Source organism: Polypterus senegalus, chromosome 9 (assembly GCF_016835505.1).
Source record: "Polypterus senegalus isolate Bchr_013 chromosome 9, ASM1683550v1, whole genome shotgun sequence".
NCBI classification, from domain to species: domain Eukaryota; kingdom Metazoa; phylum Chordata; class Cladistia; order Polypteriformes; family Polypteridae; genus Polypterus; species Polypterus senegalus.
In genome coordinates, this window is record NC_053162.1 from 13,442,681 (window position 1) to 13,464,614 (window position 21,934).

Below are 21,934 nucleotides of genomic sequence, written 5' to 3' on the forward strand. Positions count from 1 at the left end.
CAATGAAACAGCATCCTTCTTTAAAGATAAACGTCCTTATACACAGATCACAAGATAGGTATCCCCTGCTGGCCTCACTAACTCCTCTCCAAGTAGCAGCCCAAGCTTTTTCAAGAATGTCTCCCATCCAAGTACTGGCCGGGCCCAAAACATGCTTACCTTAAGGCAGATTATCTTTTGTGAGGGGCAGATGGCATGGCTGCTAGCCAGCTAAAGCTGCCATTACTCTGCATGACTTTACTTGCAATTCCACTCACAGTCTTTTCTTAGAAAAAACACAGCGAGTTGGAAAAAGCTACATTGTGCATCCCCGATTACTGTTAGTTTTCTAGTGCGGCCATTCGAGGAACTCAATTGTAATGTTCTCAACAGTCCCTACATGTAACTCACCATGACGAGCTATGATAAAATAAAACTGTTAAGGTACAGAAGAGTGACTAAGGAATATTGTGAGATGGAACCAAGACCAAAAGATGAAAAACACAGTTTAAGGATAGATAGATAGATAGATAGATAGATAGATAGATAGATAGATAGATAGATAGATAGATAGATAGGAAAGGCACTATATAATAGATAGATACTTTATTAATCCCAAGGGGAAATTCACATACTCCAGCAGCAGCATACTGATACAAAAAACAATATTAAATTAAAGAGTAATAAAAATGCAGGTAAAAAAACAGACAATAATAATAATAGTGTGGGGTCTCCTCAGTCTGTCAGTGGAGCAGAACGGCGACAGCAGTCTGTCCCTGAAGCTGCTCCTCTGTCTGGAGATGATCCTGTAAAGTGGATTTTCCATGATTGACAGGAGCCTGCTCAGTGCCCGTCGCTCTGCCACGGATGTCAAACTGTCCAGCTCTGTGCCTACAGTAGAGCCTGCCTTCCTCACCAGTTTGTCCAGGCGTGAGGCATCCCTTTTCTTTATGCTGCCTCCCCAGCACACCACCGCATAGAAGAGGGCGCTCGCTGCAACCGTCTGGTAGAACATCTGCAGCATCTTATTGCAGATGTTGAAGGATGCCAACCTTCCAAGAAAGTATAGTCGGCTCTGTCCTCTCTTGCACAGAGCATCAGTATTGGCAGTCCAATCCAATTTGTCATCCAGCTGCACTCCCAGGTATTTATAGGTCTGCACTCTCTGCACAGTTACCTCTGATGATCACAGGGTCCATGAGAGGCCTGGTCCTCCTAAAATCCACCACCAGCTCCTTGGTCTTGCTGGTGTTAAGGTGTAAGTGGTTTGAGCTGCACCATTTAACAAAGTCCTTGATTAGCTTCCTATACTGCTCCTCCTGCCCACCCCTGATGCCGCCCACGATAGCATTGTCACCAGTCCCCTGCAGCGCTCCTGTGCCGCTCACCACGTCAGACCTGCAGTTCCCAAGATTCACATACTGAGGTCTGTCTGTTAGATAGTCCACGATCCATGCCACCAGGTGTGAATCTACTCCCATCTCAGTCAGCTTGTCCCTAAGAAGCAGAGGTTGGATGGTGTTGAAGGCGCTAGAGAAGTTCAGAAACATAATTCTTACAGCACCACTGCCTCTGTCCAAGTAGGAGAGGGATCGGTGTAGCCTATAGATGATGGCATCCTCCGCTCCCACCTTCTCCTGGTATGCGAAAGGCAGAGGGTCGAGGGCGTGGCGGACCTGTGGCCTCAGGTGGTGAAGCAGCAGCCACTCCATGGTCTTCATCACATGTGACGTCAGAGCGACAGGCCGGAAGTCATTCAGCTCACCAGGACGTGATACCTATGGGACTGGGGTGATACAAGATGTTTTCCAAAGCCATAGATAGATAAATAGATACTGTAGATTCACTTTTGAATTGTGTTACATTTTTTACACTCTGACTGTATTCCTAATATGTTCTATGTTGTTATGATTGAGTTTGTCCTTGAAAACCAATAAAATGCCTTACAGCAACTTAGAACGTAATGTACTTTATTGACTGCATTTTTGCTGTGCATTAGAAGGTCCATATGTTGTGTCTATAAAGAAACACCATCTTAATGGCAGTGTGTCTGTTGTAACTGGCCAGGAAGGAGATGGGCACATTGGGAGGAGGCATTATACCATTGTTTGGGTTTAGGCAATTAGAACCTCATTGGTACATCATAGCATGCCGGTTTTAGAAGAACTAGTGCCTAAAGGCACAAGCCCCAATGGCGTACGGTTTGCCATGTTGCGCTTTTATTCCCACTGTCTCCAGTAAGTCCAATAGTGTAGCTAGCCTTCCTGACTCTTTTATTCGGACTTCATGCATCTTCTGAACTGGTGTTACTCCCCCCACAGACCATTCCCAGTAATCAATATTGTAAGCTGTTGTGGCTCCCTCATAAAGGTGCACCATATTAAGGAACACATCTAACCCCACATTGACTTTATTCTAGCGCATGTCTTCTTGATAACGCTTCCTCTATAGACTTTGTAATCACTAAAGTACATTTTTCTTTGACAGATGCACATTTTAAAAAGTCTATAGCTACACAGTGTATGCTATCACCATATTTATTTATGCAGTAAGGTACGTCATTGAATTGATTCCAGTTTCTTGCAATTTCTGCAGTGTGCTGTAATTTCTAAAAAAAAAAATTAAAAAGACATTTAAGAGATTGCATTTATAATCACAAGCTCCTTTGAGCGTTTGCCATAGAAAGTTGGCTTACAGCATAGCCCAGATTGCTAAATTTAAAAGCATTGGTCATTACAGAGGAGTTGGTGAAACACAGAAGCAGATATTTAGAAAAGTACTGCAGCACAAGCTGGCCTGGCTGTTAACAGCAAAGTGGTGAACAAAAACTTGAACCTGGCACAAGTCCTGGAGACGTTAGGGCTACATATTATGGAAATGGAGGCTCCCTGTTATATCCAAAAAGAAAACATTTCACAGGTTTTATCAGCTGTTGCCCCGTTCATTTCCTTGTTAAAAAAAAGTTTGATTGCAGTATTGGTGAGAAGCTCCCTGAAGGGTGAAGCACAGGTTCTCGCTTCATTTGTTCTTTCTTCAGCCCACATCTTTCCATTACACATACAGGTGCTAGAAATTCATCTGCTTTTTATGAGTGTGCTCCTGGGTGAGGAATCATTTTAAAGATCTGTGAGACCCCCATAGTGTGCTATGCATGTAGGTGTGTGTTTTGCAACATTTAGTTTTCCCTCTAAATCCTTCAGTTTACTGTAGACTGGTGACAAGAATGCAAATTATTAACACGCTTAATAATTTGACCTTTTGATTTCTTCTTACAAAGAACGGCTGGAGGGGTAAGCATAGACACTTTTCTCCTGCTCCTTTCCATATGCAAAACACAAACCATAGGTGTGAAATTCTGTTTACTTTCTAACAAGTTTCAAAGTACTTTTTGACACACACATATAGAGTACATTTTACTTTGTATATACAAAACATAATATATATAAATATAAAAGATATATATACAAAACTAATCACCTTCTAAATATCAGTAACTGGATATCTTCCATGATCATCCATCACAATGTCATTTGAAGATATTTACTAGAAAGTTTTCTCTGTCTGTCTCTTTTCTCTCTGTACTGTTACATATGGTAGATCTTTCATATATTTGCTACTGTTATTTATTCGTCCATTTTCTAAATTGGTTATCCGTTTAAAACAGACAGGTAGGTGAAGCATGTCCTGGCAGCATTGTATATGAAGTGGAATCCATTCCTGAATGTAGCACCAGGTAATTGTAGGGCACATTTACCCACAAACCCAAATTGAGCAAGTTTTGGGGTTACAGAGAAGAAACCCCATTTAATAGCTGAAGAAATAATCTACACTGACATTGCATGTTTAACAGATTTTAGGAAGAGTGTAATAAATTCTCTTGATCATATCAGATGGTCAACTGATACAGCACAGAGCATTTTACAGGATCCAGAGGGTGGGCATAGCAGCAGGGGAGTGGTATGAGGTGAAACCTGGAGTTCACTGATCTTTACCATCCATTTTGGCAGCTCTATGATTGGAAGGCAGCAGACCCATTTAGTCACATGAAAAGTATTTTCACATGTTTTGGGCATGCACCAAATTAACATCATTTTAGAGAAAAATCTTTGAATGCCTATCAGATAGTCTTGGTGTCACAGTCACTGCTAATCCATTAACAGCTGTGTCTGATGGACTCCCAGATGGGCTTAACACTAGAATTACCAAAGCCTACGAAAAAACCTGTAAATCCGGCCCACCTTAAATCCCTTCGCACCACTCCGTCAGCGTCTTTTGTCTTGTAAATGTGCTGATCAAGACAAGCAGCCTACTATGCCATCCCACCCCCCGCCGCAGAATGGGCACAAAGTTCTCCCACTTTCATCCTTGATTATCTGAGAGTGAAGTGCTGGAGTTTTAGAATAGAAATAATAGATCTTCATGTGTGTTCCGTTTGTACAATAATCTGTGTAAACACATCATTAAAACTTAAACGTTTTTCATATTTTAGTAATTAATGACAAAATGTAGACAGAAGCTATATAATGTGTAAAGCCTGAAGTCCAAAGATCAAATAAACACTTTCACAAAATTTTCAAGGATGACGCAACAGTTTCCATAGCGCAGCGGTAAGAATTGGTGACTTGTAATCAAGAGTCCTGGTTTCGATCCTCACTACCTTGTATATTTACCGTTTTGAGTAGTGAGCTGCTCTTAATGTTAATATTGTACAATAAAAACATATATTTGATTTGCGTCTGTAACAGCCGCAGTAAGTTTAAAGTACTTGTAAAAGTTAGCGTTTTTTTTTTTTTTTTCTCACTTTTATTCTCTCAGTCACGATACATACTAACGGCCCCCCCCCAATGGGATCTTACGCAGTTACTTTTTATCTGAAACTGGGAATAACTGTAGATGTAAGTGGTGTTTTGAGACAATGGAACTGGACATTCTTTGATCTGGATGGATAAAAGCTGACACACAAATGCTGGTGAATCTGACTTCTTCATATCTCATTGTCACTTGAATTTTTTATTTTTTTTTTATTCATTTTTATTGAGTGTTCCTGCTCACGCTGAATTAGTTTGTTCCTTATGGTCCGTGATGTCAGAGCTGCACTGACAAAAAAACAGAGACATAGATATATATGATATTTGGAATTATGCATTTTATATATAGTACATTTTGGAAAACATTGTGGTACTGATGCAACATTATTCATATTATTCATATTCATTTGCCTGCCTTCTTGCACTTGTAATCAGTGACCGCGTTTTTTTTTTTTCCAGATCTTGCCAGTGTCCACTTTTGGGTTCACAGTACTGTTTCTTTTGTAATCCAGGACATGTAGAGGAAAGAATAGTACAGAGGGGTCAGTTCCACGCTATATGCAATCATCAGATTCAAATGTTAACAGTTCTCACACACTCAGGACCGTCGTTTCTACATTTACGACATGTGTACCTGTTGCATTGTACACACTTTTCTCTGTGCTGTGGTTACTATTACACTGAAGGGACTGGGGAAGAGGCGGTCTTGGAACAGAAGCTTGTCGATGTTGCATCCTCTTTTGCTTTATCCATCGCATTTGCTTGTAAGAAGTGACGATGAAGCTCCTCTGCAAGGTGAGCCATGAACACTCTTCTTTTCTCAGTGCCCCCCTGTGCATGCCTTGTACAGTACATGTGCATTGATCACCGCCAAGTCAAGCTTGTTGTAGCTCAAGCAACCAGCCACCTGCGTGCTCCTGCCACACTGAATAAGCTCACGCCTTCTGGTGCATTATGTCACCGCAGCACTGGAAAAAAAATAAAGAAACAAATATATGTGACAATTTGAAGAAATCATGACCTGAATAGTACCAATCAGAAAACATCGTCGCACTAATGCAATATTATTGCAAAACAAACAGCGTTAGATCAGGTGTGAATTTATATTGACGCTGTTAGTTAGAGTCAGATCAAAGTGGGGGGATGGTTTATGTGAACGTGACTGAGAGAATAAGACTGAAAAATGCTAACTTTTAGAAATGTCATACATTTACAGCTGATCTGACACTGTTCATTTTCAAATAATATTTCATTAGTGCGACAGTGTTTTCTGGTTGGTACTGTTCAGGTTTTAGAAGACAAAAGACGCTGACGGAGAGGTGCGAAGGGATTTAAGGTGTGCCAGATTTACGGGTTTTTTCGCTGGCTCTGGTAATTTTATTGTTAAGAAACACCAAAGACAGCATTTGATCAGAAGAGCCTAATAGCAACTATACTGTAAATAGCACCCACCTTACTGCATTGAGTTGGAAATGTTCAGGTTTGGGGCTGCTTTGCTCCATTAGGGCCTGGGCAGCTTACAGTCGTGGAATCCACTATGAATTCTTCATTGTACCAGAAGGTACTTGGTGATAATGTGAGCCTTTCTGTCAGGAGATTGAAGCTCAATCAAAAGTGGACCTTGCAACATGATATTGACTAGAAACACACCAGTAAAAGGAACCTTTTGAAAGCAATCCTCTTAAAATGCTGCTGAGGGATTTGAAATGTGCTGTGTACGCAAGACACCCTTCAAAAACTGCACAACTAAAAGAATTCTGCGCAGAGAAGTGGGCAAAAAAAGTTGTCCCAATCAATGGTAGAGACTGCTAGACAGTTACAGGAAATGCCAGCTTGGAAATGCAAGAGTGGAATTACTTTTTCCACACACAAAAGTGGTATATCTGTTCAGTGTTCACTAAATAAATTATTGCAAAGTCAAATTTCCAGTTTTTTTCAGTTGCATCAACTTAATCTAAAGATGCTGTTCGAATGAAGATCAAATTTTCTTATGTACACTTCTACTTCTTCTTTCGGCTGTTCCTGTTAGGGGTCGCCACAGTGGATTATCTTCTTCCATATCTTTATGTCCTCTGCATCTTGTTCTGTCACACCCATCAGCTGCATGTCCTCTCCCACCACATCCATAAACCTTCTCTTAGGCCTTCCTCTTTTACTCTTCTCTAGCAGCTGTATCATTGGCATCCTTTTCCCAATATACCCAGCATCTCTCCTCTGCAGATGTCCACACTAACGCAATCTCGCCTCTCTGACTTTGTCTCCCAACCGTCCATCCTGAACTGACCCTCTAATGTCCTCATTTCTAATCCTATCCATCCTCGTCACGCCCGATGCAAATCGTAACATCTTTAACTCAGCCACCTCCAGCTCTATCTCCTGTGCCATCGTCTCCAGCCCAGATAACATAACTGGTCTCACTACCGTCCTGTAGACCTTGTCTGTCACTCTTGCTGATACCCGTCTGTCACAAATCACTCCTGACACAAAGTTATAAAAAAGAAAAAGCATTTCATTGGGTGTAGCTCATTTTTTTCAGAAAACTATGTGTGATTCTTTAAAAACCCTCTCCATGATTTCAACAACTTAGCCTCAGTGGGCCTGTGTGAAAATGTACCTCCTTGACAGTACATTATTTTTGTGGTGACATGAAAGACAGAGGAAGTAAAGAGGTACATAAATTATTAATCAGAAAGCTAAACCAATACATAATGTGAGTAGAGGTACGTAAACCAGAATAGATTTACATCAATTTTAGCATTTTTATACCCATGGAAATTTGTAAACAAAGGAAACAAACATGGAAAAGAACTCCAAACTGTGTTTTAGTGTAGCCATCCATATGTGTATGCGGCCTTCTAATGCCATAATTAATAAGAACATTTTAAGGGGGCTGAGCTCCTGTAAACACACAGCAGTTATTTATAGCAGCAGAACATAGCCATCAAAAGGCATCTTTCTACAGCACAGTTCTCAAATCTTCTCCTAAGACTTACTTGAAGTGTAATAACAATTTGCCCTGAGCTACGGCTGCAGTGGAGCGCGGTCATGCAAGCAATATCAAGTCTGTCCTGCCCTGCCCCAGTCTGAAAGGATTAAATATCTCGAAGCTCACTGCACCGCATTGAGCAGTCGATGGTAATGGCCCATCTAACTTATGCGGCAACGGCATCAAAAGCCAGCTAACAAACCTACTTCATACTCATTATCCTTGCAACAAAGTCACTTCTGAACCAAGCAAAATTACCTTTTCTGAATGGATGCCCTAACTTCTCATCTATGCTCCATTTAATTCACTGAACATTGAATATTTCGAATGAAAGCCGCATATCATCTTTGAAAGTCATATATTTATATATATATATATATATATATATATATATATATATATATATATATATATCCTCTCATTTTTAATTTCTATTGGCTAAATTTTAGTGGGTCGTTGGAGACGGGGTAATGCTGGCATTGGGAAAAAAGAATGGTGACTGTTGATCTTTTTATTTTATTTTTAGCATTGATTAAAAAGGGCAGCCACAAACATAATGACTCAATTGACTTCGGTTTGTTATTTTTTTAGGGTCTCAGTAGAATTTTACTTACTGTTAATATGTTCGGGCCTGACCAGTACTTGGCTGGGAGACCACTGGGAAAAGCTTGGGTTTTTGCTGGAAGAGCTGTTGGTGAGGCAAGCAGGGGGTGCTGACCCTGTGGTCTGAATGTGGAACCCATTGCAGTGACAGGGACACTGTGCTGTAGAAATGGTGGCATCCTTCAGATGAGATGTAAAACTGAGGTGCTGACTCTCTGTGGTCATAAAAGTTCCATGGGCATCCTTCGTAAAGCGCAGGGTGTATCCTGATGTCCAAGCTAAATTGCCTACCCCAGCCTAGTCACTCTGGCCCCTTCATCATCCCTTGTCTCTATCTAGCTGTCTCTCTCTCACCCCATCATCACCTACCAGCTAATGTGTGGTGAGTGTACTGCCACAAAAATGGCTGCTGTTGCATAATCCAGGTGGATGCTACACGTTAGTTGTGGTTGAAGTGGTTCCCCACTTTGAATAATGAGAAAAGCACACTGTCAATGTGAAGAATTATTATTGTTATTATTATTATGTCATGTCTAATGACATAATACGTCATGTATTAAGCCAAGAATTTAATAAATTACAATACATGTTACTGGAGCAAAGCACTGGCTGGTTGAACAAATTCATGTTAAGCAGTATATCCACACCATGCCATGTAACACACACGTTTGAATTTACTTAATCTAATTCTGCATTGAGGGTACCAGCGTCGGTCTTAGCAGCACTCGACTCAAGACAGGTTGCCAGCCCATCATGGGTTCCTCCTTCACTTGCACATACACTCATTGAACATATTCCTAGGACCACTATGCCTCATTCTGGATAGGGCCCCTTTTTGCTCTTAAGACAGCCTCAGTTCTTCATGCCATGGATTCCATGAGATGTCAGAAACATTCCTTTGAGATTCTGGTCCATGTTTACAGGACTGCATGATGCAATTTATCAGATTTGTTAGTTGCACCTTCATGCTGTGAATCTCCTGTTCTACCACATCCCAAAGGTGCTCTGCTGGGTTAACATCCGGTGACTGGGTAGGCCACTGAGGAACACTGAATTCATTGTTATGTAACATGGTGCCACCTTATGCTGAAAGTACCTTTTAGAAGATGGGTACAATGTGGTCATGAGGGGATGCACATGTTGAATACTGAAATGAGCAATGGCTTTCAAACGATTATTGATTGGTATTAATGGGCCCAAAGTGTGCTAAGAAAACATTCCCCACACCATCCCGTACCGTTGACACAAGGCAGGTTGGGAAAAAGATTAATGCTGTTGGCACCAAATTCAGTAACTCTTTAGTTTTGGTACTGCAAACATGCATCTAATACTCCTTTACTCTTATTCAAGAAGACCTTAACACAAAGGTTTTGTTTGGTGTTAATAACACATAACACTTATAAAGCATCAGGGAAGTGGTTATTCATCTGTGCAACATGGTCTACTAAAGCAAGTTCACTTTTGAATGGTCAGAGATGGCTTAACTGAGACATTTTTCTCTTGACATTATACACTTCAGTATAAGACCTTAGAATCCTTCATATTCATAAGTCAGCAGCATATCAAATGCTTTTAACATGCCACGCTGCACAGAGATGAATAACCTCTTTCTTGATGCTTTATGAGCGTAGTTTAGACCATAACAAGCCTTTGTGAAGGTATTGTTACATAAGAGTAACAGAAGCATTTTTGGAGTATCTAAAATAAAGTGTTTCTCCAAATTGTAATGCTACTATCTGTGTGCATCAAGAGAAATGTAAAAAGTCATAGCCTGAATTCTCTCCTTTTTTCTTTGCAGGTAGCGATAAAACATACCACCAGTGGCTGTCAACTGTAAAGGTAAGAAAAACCTTTTTAAATTCTTTTTTTTTAATTAAACTACCTGTTAATATCTTACTCTGACACTGCACTAAATAATTGTGTCTCAATCCTGGCCTCAAGACCTGCTATGCCTGCTGACTAGTCTTTCATCTACCCAATTTCTTAATCGTGAGTTATTTCCTGCTATCAGTGAAAATAGTTGCCTGATTAAATGTAGTATTCTTATTTCTGTAGTTGGCATGATAGAGCCAATAGGTTAGTGTGCCCTGACTGGGGTGCCAGTATGCAGCTAGAATCCATGTGAGCTGTAGATTCACAGGTCAAGTCCAAATCTAATCCTGTTATTTCCCTTGGAGATTTTCTGCCCAGCACTATTTTGTTACTTAGCACGATGTTATTGATCTTTGTTTTGTGGTCATTAGGTGTTGATCTCATTTTCTTTGTAGTTAGTGTATCCATTTTTGTAAAATTCAACCTAGATTACTAAGATTAATATTTTAGTTTTTTAAATGATGTGTACTTTTTTTGAGAATTATTTAGATATTTTGTTGTGCAACCTGGTTTAACCTTTGGACTGATAATCCGAAACAGAGAGAGAAAAAACAGAGCAGGATAAAAGTCGGAATAAACGCTGTTTTATCTACTTAAGAAAAATAGGCAGAGTGGTGGCTCTGAGGCTAAGGATCTGCACTGGCAATCGGAAGGTCGCCGGTTCTAAAATAATGACAAAGCAGCCTCTAGAGAAGAGGTTGAGAATCTGGAGAGTTGAAGTCAGAACATCAACCTTGTACTCAATTCCAGGAAAACAAAGGAATTGATTCTGGACTTCAGGAGACTGGACTACATTCAAAAGCATTAACGGCGAGAGGGTGAAGACAGTCCAGAGTTTCAGATTCTTGGGAGTTCACATCAGCCAGGACCTGTCATGGACAACAAACACGACAGCAATAGCCAAGAAAAGTCTTCAGAGGCTTCACTTTCTGAGGAGCCTAAACAAAGCACAACGTATTGTCACGTACTGCATTATAGCTTGGTACTCTGGCTGCACCTCTGAGAACAGGAAGACGCTCCGGTGTTTCATCAAAACATCCCAGAGAATTACTGGCACTATCACTGGAAGATATCTTCACTACCCACTGCAGCAGAAAAGCAAAGAACATTTGTAGAGAATCCAACCCACTCTGGTCATAGCATTTTTACTTCTCTGCCCTCTGGCATGCACTTCATAGCCTGTACTGCCAGTAACAACTTTCACCCCAAAGCAATCTGACTATTGAATGCACAGCAATCACTGACTCTTTCTATAACAAAAACAACATATGCATCAACCACACATAGTCACACACGTATACAGTACATGACCCATGTATACTCAAGACTTACATTTACTGCGATCTTCACTGTGACTTCATTTATTTAGGCGGAGTGGTGGCTCTGAGGCTAGGGATCTGGAAGGTTGCCAGTTCGAATCCCGTAAATGCCAATAGGGACTATGCTCTGTTGGGCCCCTTGAGCAAGGCCCTTAACCTGTAATTGCTGAGCGCTTTGAGTAGTGAGAAAAGCGCTATATTATAATATATATTATTACTTATCTACAGGTGCCAGTCATAAAATTAGAATATCATGACAAAGTTGATTTATTTCAGTAATTCCATTCAAAAAGTGAAACTTGTATATTAGATTCATTCATTACACACAGACTGATGTATTTCAAATGTTTTTTTCTTTTAATTTTGATGATTATAACTGACAACTAATGAAAGTCCCAAATTCAGTATCTCGGAAAATTAGAATATTGTGAGAAGGTTCAATATTGAAGACACCTGGTGCCACACTTACTCTAATCAGCTAATTAACTCAAACACCTGCAAAAGCCTTTAAATGGTCTCTCAGTCGAGTTCTGTAGGCTACACAATCATGGGGAAGACTGCTGACTTGACAGTTGTCCAAAAGACGACCATTGACACCTTGCACAAGGAGGGCAAGACACAAAAGGTCATTGCTAAAGAGGCTGGCTGTTCACAGAGCTCTGTGTCCAAGCACATTAATAGAGAGGCGAAGGGAAGGACAAGATGTGGTAGAAAAAAAGTGTACAAGCAATAGGGATAACCGCACCCTGGAGAGGATTGTGAAACAAAACTGTGGGGGAGATTCACAAAGAGTGGACTGCAGCTGGAGTCAGTGCTTCAAGAACCACCACACACAGACGTATGCAAGACATGGGGTTTCAGCTGTCGCTTTCCTTGTGTCAAGCCACTCTTGAACAAGAGACAGCGTCAGAAGCGCTCTCGACTCGACTGCTGCTGAGTGGTCCAAAGTTATGTTCTCTGATGAAAGTAAATTTTGCATTTCCTTTGGAAATCAAGGTCCCAGAGTCTGGGGGAAGAGAAGAGAGGCACAGAATCCACGTTGCTTGAGGTCCAGTGTAAAGTTTCCACAGTCAGTGATGGTTTGGGGTGCCATGTCATCTGCTGGTGTTGGTCCATTGTGTTTTCTGAGGTCCAAGGTCAACACAGCCGTCTACCAGGAAGTTTTAGAGCACTTCATGCTTCCTGCTGCTGACGAACTTTATGGAGATGCAGATTTCATTTTCCAACAGGACCTGGCACCTGCACAAAGTGCCAAACTACCAGTACCTGGTTTAAGGACCATGGTATCCCTGTTCTTGATTGGCCAGCAAACTCGCCTGACCTTAACCCAATAGAAAATCTATGGGGTATTGTGAAGAGGAAGATGCAATACGCCAGACCCAACAATTCAGAAGAGCTGAAGGCCACTATCAGAGCAACATGGGCTCTCATAACACCTGAGCAGTGCCACAGACTGATCGACTCCATGCCACGCCGCATTGCTGCAGTAATCCAGGCCAAAGGAGCCCCAACTAAATATTGAGTGCTGTACATGCTCATACTTTCATGTTCATACCTTTCAGTTGGCCAACATTTCTAAAAATCCTTTTTTTTTGCATTGGTCTTAATTGATATTCTAATTTTCTGAGATACTGAATTTGGGACTTTCATTAGTTGTCAGTTATTATCATCAAAATTAAAAGAAATAAACATTTGAAATACATCAGTCTGTGTGTAATGAATGAATCTAATATACAAGTTTCACTTTTGGAATGGAATTACTGAAATAAATCAACTTTGTCATAATATTCTAATTTTATGACTGGCACCTGTATTTATGCTTACACGTTTACCTTTATTTTTACTCTGTATATATTTGGGACTGTTCATAGTAACTATGCTTCTCATAGTTTAATGTTTACTTAAGTTTGTTATCCACTCTTATGTACTTTTATCTAAGGCATCTATAGGCTTGCTTCAAACAATATTTCATTGTATTTTACAGTGACAATAATGGTATCTTGCATCTTGAGGCCTCCTGTGGAATTCTTATGAGTGAGTCTTTGTAACCTGAAGGTTGTTAGTTCATGCTTTAGGTCCTGCACTAGCAGTCACCACCTTAGAGGAAAGTCTTGGACTGAGACATTCAGCAGTCTTCAAACCTATGGTTAAAAACTGTCTCTGAATCTCCTGGTGCAAGTGCTAGTGGTCCTGTACTGAATGTAATCTGTACCTCTATATAAATAAAATCCAACATCTGCCTGTCTGTCTATATGTCTGTCCGCTTTTCACGACAGAACTTAAAAATCATAGTTTACTTGCAGGAGCGATTTATTTGTGCTATTCCGAGACAGAAACTGCAGGGCAAGGGGAGGAGGAAGCGTGATGTCAGGAGTAGAGATCCGGGATGGGCCCGCCTCACTCGCACACTAGCCTCCGTTTGAGTCGGTCTGCTTGTCACCACATTTTGGAGTGTAACTTGTGTGGCAAGCGGTTGGGGACGGTACGAGGGGACAACCGCTCTGGTGTCTTTGGGGACCACGGGAACAGAGCTTAGAAGCTCAACACTATAGGGGCCCTGGTCACTGCCAGGGGGCACCCGAATGCCTGAGGAAGTGCTGGGGGGAAGAAGACAAGGGACATCCGGATTGCTTCCAGGTGTACAGCCGGCACTTCTGCCACACCAGGGAGTGCCGCTGTCGCTTATTGGGAGGCACTTGGACCACGTCTGGGTGATTATAAAAAGGGCCGCTTCCCTCCATTCGATGGCTGGAGTTGGGAGGAGTGGAGTGGAGGTGGACCTGAGAAAGGCATTATGTTGAAGGCCTGGACTTTGGGCAAGTACTGGGGTTGTGTGTGTCACTTGTGTAAATATAGACATTGCAAATAAATGTGTGTTGGGTGAACTATCGGTGTCCACCTGTCTGTGTCCGGGCCAGTGTTCACACTTGCCTCCACTTAGCTAGCAATACCTGTTTGTCTGTTGATTTTTACTTTGTCCTGTTTCACTACTATGTGGGCAGAGCCACGGGGGAAGGCTAGTGTATATTTATAAAATCCAATGTCTGTATGTCTGTCCGCTTTTCAAGAGAGAACTCTTTAACGGATTTAGATAGATTTTTTTTCTATAATTTGCTTGAACATTCCGGTTGATTTTGCGACTTTTCTCATCACGCTAAGTATCAGAGTTCGCTTGCAGTACCGATTTATTTCCACGAATCCAAAAGAGATGCTGCAGGCCGAGGGGAGTGGGGCCCTCCTCACTCACGCACCAGCCTCTGTTCGAGTCGGTCTACCTCTCGCCATGTGTTGGAGTGTACCTTGCCTCCGCTTAGCTTGCAATACCTGTTTGTTCAACAGACATTATCATCTACAGATTGTTAAGGAGTAACGTTTGACATTTTTGAGAGAGAGATCAGAGCTATGTGTGTTTTAGAGGGTAGACGCTGATTGCCAGAGATATCGCAGCCACATGCTTTTCTCCCCATCAGAGCTGAACATGATCAGATACAGTGCCAACGTCTGTTGATTGTTTTGTTTTTTTTTTTTAAGTTTTTCCTGTTTCACTACTATGTGGGCGCAGCCACGGGGGACAGCTGGTATTACCAGCAATGTAAATGATTGCTGTGCCACACTGGAGGAACAAAAGAAAACCCACACAATGAGCTGACATTTCCTGTTAATTCTGAGTGAAATTCTTACTTAATTGTGCTGATCAATATTAAACATGTCACCACTCTCTGGTTCCATGATTAGTAAGTAGAACTACCCAACCTGAAAAGTTCTTCCTTAATATTTATAATAATTCTTTGCATTTATGTAGCGCTTTTCTCACTACTCAAAGCGCTCAGCAAATGCAGGTTAAGGGCCCAACAGAGCAGAGTCCCTTTTGGCATTTATGGGATTTTGATTGCCAGTGCAGATCCCTAGCCTCAGAGCCACCACTCCGCCCTTAGCTGATCACTTTTTCATACAGTATCGTAGTGATATCTCAAATGTAGAAAATATATTGAGCTGAGTGAATACTGTCCTGTACCCAAGCATGTTTGTGTATTTTGTGTGAGAGAAGCCTGAAATGACCCAACAGGATTTTGTTGCCCTTACAAGCTCTGAAGGCTCAATTCAGAATGGTAAAAGTCATATTTCTTCTAGAAAATGCTGAATGTCCTTGCATGCTGAAAGTGTGGTAAAATGTTTGGGCACTTCCACGTCTAGATGAGGACCGACTTTAATCATGCTTATTCATTCTGCTCCGCCGACCTCCTTTTTGAGAGAGAGATGTGGAGCACGGCGATGCACTCTCACAAGAATGATGAGCAGGGTTTCTTGGTTGATGTATGGAGCAGTGCGAAGCTCCAACACATGACCTGGTGTATTGACATATGGAGTTTTTCTTCAAAACGGAACAAAGCACAGTTTAGAGCAGGGGTGTCAAACTCAATTGCACAGGGGGCCAAAATCCAAAACACACTTTAGGTCGCGGGCCGAACAGGATAAACATTTATTGAACACACTAAAACTAAACTTTTAAAACTTAACTTTTTTGAACATAAATATGAATAAAGACAGACGGGAATATTATTCTTGAATAAATCAACTCAAACCTTAAATAACTTATAATATTTTGCTCACCATAAAAATATATCCTGTCTAAATTACACAAGTTAGAAATAAAGTAAACGTTAAAAGAACAAACATTCAAATTTCTTTACTCTTATGTCATTTTATATAAAAAAAATATTCTTAAATTTTAAATATCCCAAAAGATTTTGCTCTCCATAAAAATATATCCTGTCAAAATTATACAAATTCAAATATGAACATGCTGCATAACAAAACCTGGAAATATAAATAAAATGTGTTCTTTTCAGCAGTAACAAATCAAATCATTCAGTTGTCTTTGCTCTTATGTCATTTTATCAGAGCTGGACGCCTGGCATGAACTTCGTTTCTGTTTGGTGTGAGGTTCTGTGTTGTGGAGATTCTCAGGATGGACCGCAGGTGCTCATCAGTGAGGTGACTCCTGTGTGCTGTTTTGTTGGTCTTCATGACTGAAAAGAGCTTCTCACACAGATATGTGCTACCAAACATGCACAAGGTTCGAGCCGCATGTAGACGGAGCTGGAGCATTTTTGCTGGAATGGAGTGAATAAACTGTGCGGGCCCTGCAGTATCGTACTTTGCCTTCAGTGTGCCATTACACTGCAGCTCAATCACCTCCATCTGAATCTGCACAAGTGCAGTTTCCACATCAACGGCAAATGGGTTGCGAAACAACTCAAAATTCTTTTTTTGTTCTTCAAAGTCACCAAAGCGCCATGCGAACTCAGTGTGCAGTGCGCTCACTTTATCAGCAAAGTGCGTATTTGGGAACACCGTTGTGCCGACTTGGTTTAACATTACTTGACAACAGGGAAAATGGGGCAAGTTGCACTGGTGCATTTGTGTCTCCCATAAAAGCAGCTTCACTTGAAATGCCTTCACTGCGTCATACATGTCAGTGATCATGCGGCCACATCCCCGGAGCTGGAGGTTTAAGGCGTTGAGATGAGCTGTTATGTCAGCCAGAAATGCCAACTCGCATTTCCACTTTTCATCCCTAAAATTGGTGGAGTCTTTTCCTTTACTGTCCATGAACTGACAGATTTCGTTGCTGAGCTCAAAAACTCTGTTGAGAACTTTACCCCGACTTAGGCAACGCCCCTCTGTATGATAAGGAATGTCAGCAAACTCTGAAACTGTCTCCCGCATAAAGGACTGAAATTGCCGGTGATTTAAACCTTTAGCTTGGATAAAATTTACGGCTTGTGTTACAGTGCTCATTACATTGTCCATCTTCAGGACTTTGCCACATAGTGCTTCCTGGTGTATGATGCAGTGATATGCCGTTAACTCACCAGTACAGTTCTCTTCCTGCATCCTTACTCGCATCCTTCCCACTAGTCCACTTTTTTCACTACAAATAGATGGTGCTCCATTAGTTGTAAGTACAATAAGTTTGTCCCAGGGCAGTTTCATGTCGGTTATACTTTGACATACATTTTCAAAAATGTTTTTCCAGTCGTTGTCTCGTGCATCGATTTAATGTCCATTATTTCCTCTGTAACGCGCAAATTGGAGTCCACTCCACGGATGAAGATGGCCAGCTGTGCAGTATCAGTCATGTCAGTACTTTCATCCACAGCAAGAGAGTATGCAATAAGGTCTTTGCTTCTTTCACTCAACTGTGTTCATAAATCAGTGGCCATCTCACAAACTCGATCAGCAATCGTATTTCTACTCAGGCTTACATTTGGCAGCATCTGCTTTTGGTCTGGACATAAGACGTCAAACACCTTGATCATGCAGCTCTTCAGAAATTCTCCCTCGGTAAATGGCCTGGCTGATTTGGCGATCTCCTCTGCCACGATAAAACTTGCTTTCACAGGAGCTTCACTTTGTGATTTTGCACAGGTAAAAAACGTCTGCTGAAGTGTCAGATTCTTCTTTAACTCTTCTGCTTTCTGTATCTTCTGCTTTGCATTGAGGTCTTTAAGGTTATCCTGATGTTTTGTCTCATAGTGCCGTCTTAGATTAAATTCTGTAATTACAGCCACATTAGCTCCACAAATGAGACACACAGGCTTACCGGCAATGTCAGTGAACATATACTCAGCCTCCCATCGGTTTTTAAAGGCTCTATATTTTCAGAATCAAGTTTTCTCTTCAGCATTGTGAGGGCTAGCTTCGCAATAACTTGCAGCATCAAAAGCTAGAGTTGATTAACGCGGTAAGTGTTCGGTAAGGAAGCTGAAGCGCTGCATTATGAGATCTGTAGTTTATTGTGTTACCAGCGCTTCATATCGCCGGGCCATTAATAGCAATAATACAGTATATAAAATGATCTCGCGGGCCGGATATAATTACACACCGGGCCGGATGTGGCCCGTGGGCCTTGAGTTTGACACATATGGTTTAGAGGGAATATAGCTGACTACTGTACCTGTTTAGACTCTAAAGATTACACTTTCCTGTTAAAATGTGTTTTACAATGACAATCAACATAGGCCAAGTCACTAGGAAAAGCAAAAAAAAAAAAGGAGTAGTTGATTTAATTCAGAAATATTTGTGACAATTGTGTATAGCACATTCAAGAGTCACCAGCTTCTGTCACCTAATAGTAAAAATATTGCTTATTATTTGACTGTTGTCTTTGTCGAAGTCAACTAATAACATTTCTTTTGTTTTTTCAATTGGAGCACAGCCTGGACTGTGGACTGACTTGCTCATGGTCACGCAGTGACAGAAGCAGGACTTCAATCCACAAACTCAAGTTTTTTTTTTTAAGTCCTAGGTCCAAAGCCAGAACCTCTACACCACACTGGCTGGCAGTAATATTAGTCATAAAAATAATAAAAATGCAGATATTGTGTACAGAAAGCCATGTAGTTTGTTACATAGTACTTCTGACACATCCCATTAACCAATGGCACTGTAACAGAAGACCATTATTCCATGAAATATCTGAGCTGAAGCAGGTAACACAGCTAGCTAACCCATAAAACACAGCACTCAACCCTCACCTGACTCTGAGAGCTAGCACAGTAGGCTTACTGTACATTCACATTAATGCATGCTGTGTCCTCCATAGCAATAACTTTGCCAGACATGGTTGATCATAGCAGCATGACCTGACTCCACTCTAGTACATCTTACTGTTGTGAACTCGGTGTTCCAAAGCATGAAAGTCCCAATAGGTTCCAAGGGCACTTCCAGAAATACTCACTAGAGAAGGTGGTGGCGAACTCCAGGCCTGGCAGGCCGCAGTGACTACAGGTTTTCATTCTAACCCTTCTCCTAATCAGTGACCAGTTTTCACTGCTAATTCACTTTTTCCCCATCACTTTAATAGCCCTGTTAGAAGAGTTCAGCCCTTCGAATTAATTCTTTTTTTCATTAAATGACAGCCAAGCAGAAGTGAGATGTGAAACGAGCTAACAGATGAGCAGCTAAACTGGGGCTTCAAACTCCAACCAATTTCACTCCAACCAGTCTCTTAATGAGAAGCCAGTTCTTGCTGTTAATTAAACCCGTTCTTTAATTCCATGGCTTGTTGCTGCTCTCATTCTGCCACAGCACACGTTTTGAAAACTGCTGTTTTTCTGTTCTTTCTAAGAGCACCAATGTCAAAATGTTTTGGTGACCTGAGAGATCAACTTTACCAAGACCATTACCTCTGTTTAATTTCAGATATTGTGTGATGGGCACAGGGGAGCTGGTCATGTGGTGGCTTGCTTTGTGTCTCATTATTGTTTGGCTGCTAATTAAAGAAAAAGAAACAACTGTGGGGCCTGAGTCAAGTTAATTAAAAGAAGTAATCAGCAGCAAAAACTGGTCACTAATTAAGAAGATGGTAAGAATGAAAACCTACAACCACTGCGGCACTCGAGGCCTGGAGTTCACCACCCCTGCACTAGACAGAGGGGTGTACCATAAAACCTTGGCCAGATACGATGGCAACACAGAATCTTTATAAAAGTATAAAGGTTTATTTCCACATTAACACTTGTAACAAAAGGCAATCCAGGCAAACAATATCCCAATGCAGAAAATAAGCAACAAATTCAAAAACGGACCTATCCTGTGTTTCTAAGGGTTCTTTTCACAGCATGTTTGCGATGTAAAACCGCTACACCAGAAAAGTCTAAATTCTTCTTGGAATTTTTCAGATATTCTCCCCGTGTCTGCGTGGGTTAGGATATAGCGGATTGGATAATGGATGGATGGAAGTTTCAGAATCGGTTGGTCTTCTTGTGTTGGACACGGAAGGGCGACATTTAACTTGCTTTGTGCCTCTTAAAGGCAGTTTATGATACCTGAGCTCATGTACCTTTGATATGTACCTATGACAGAAAGAAATTTTTTATAGTATTGAACATCTTCCTACTTTATTGTATGTTAAACCGATTTTTTTCAGCAGAGTTTATAAAAAGGCACTGTTCACAATAGACAACACAATATTTCTCATGTAGAAGATGAATGTTTGGCCCAAGAGACGTGTGTTAACTCCTCTGGCCTGACGTGATGCGTGTACCAAGATGGCTGGGTGCAGCACTTCACGGCACACTTTGACAGGCCATGCATTGGCTTAGTTTTAATCCAGCCTACAGAAACAAAGGCAAAGGTAGCCTGCAGTTCCAATCAGGGGGATTAGTGACGGCGGTTTACATATGCTTACCTCAGCAGCGCTGGAAGAGAAGTTTGACTCCAGTGCTGATCTTACTGGCGCCTTTGTGAATGCGAGGGGAAGACGTGATAAACATAGCAACATCCTCCACAGAAGCCGTCTTGCAAGAACCAAATAGCTTTAAAAAAAAAAAAAATCTCGGGTTGAAGGGGACAAGATGATCCAAGTGTGTAATCTGCAGGCAGCCGTTTGGGAAGTAAAAACAGACTTGTTAGTCACACTTTCAGGTTAGCGGAATGGATCTCACTCTTAATATCATCAGTGCTCGTTCTGAACGCTTAATTAACACAATTGAGGAAACAGCTTAAACAGACCATTAGGTGTGCAAGGTACACCAACACGTTTTTAAAGTCTGTCTTCACACCGGATGAGTACCTTTTTTTTGTCATTTTCAATGTGTTTACCTGTTGTTGTGTGTGTGTGTGTTTTTTTTTTTCCTCCTCAATTTCTTTTTCCCTACTTCATCAACTGAGCAGTCACATAATAAAAGTAAACCAACTGAATTCATTGAATTCCATGCAGCATGTTGTGTACCTGAATTTGGACACGTTTCTCACCAAGACTACAACTCCATCGATGTCTGGTGAAATATTCTGTCTTAGTTTTGTCACGTAGGGGTGCTTCTTAAGATGATGAACATGTCATGCTGAGTCTCCATTAATGAATGTATCTTCTTACTCCAGTTTAGCACCACCATTTTTAGGGTGTCAGTCTGTTAGTGTGTTTCAATCTCCTCTGCATGGTGGTTTCAAAGCAATGGGCACTGATTAGGCCTGTTCATGTTTGCTCTCAGTTGTATTCATCCCTGACCTGTGGTACTTAATGAGTGCATTTCCATGTGCTCTGTTAGCCCAGTAATTAATACAAACACGGTTTCAAAAATGCCAGGTATACCCTCATGATGGTCAAGAGAAAGCAAAACACGTTGATTTCTCTGTGAGTAACCCAGTTACTTGGCCATGTAAACCCTTAACTGGGTTACAGTGCAGGATTTCATAGTCTGCGTCTGGCCATTGCACTCTTAGCCTGTGCATGTTTATGGCCTCCAGTCTTTGCTTTGCATTTACATCCAGCAGCCATGGGTAGAAAATGGAGTTACAATATAAAGTTCCTGAGGCAAATGCACAGGCAATCGCAATATTCTTTCTCTTAATTGAAATAA

General features: G+C 41.2%; 1 protein-coding gene across 7 annotated transcripts in view; it reads left to right on the forward strand.

Moving 5' to 3' along the window:
• dennd1a (DENN/MADD domain containing 1A) overlaps positions 1-21,934 on the forward strand; it is a 1,078,084-nt gene that overhangs the window by 816,184 nt on the left and 239,966 nt on the right. For all 7 annotated transcript variants that reach the window (XR_005634853.1, XM_039762706.1, XM_039762705.1 and 4 more), the window contains exon 16: positions 10,175-10,215. Coding sequence is in view for 6 of the 7 variants with exons in the window: in XM_039762706.1 (XP_039618640.1) it covers positions 10,175-10,215 (41 nt within the window). In the remaining variant the exon portion in view is untranslated. The remainder of the gene's footprint in view (positions 1-10,174; positions 10,216-21,934) is intronic.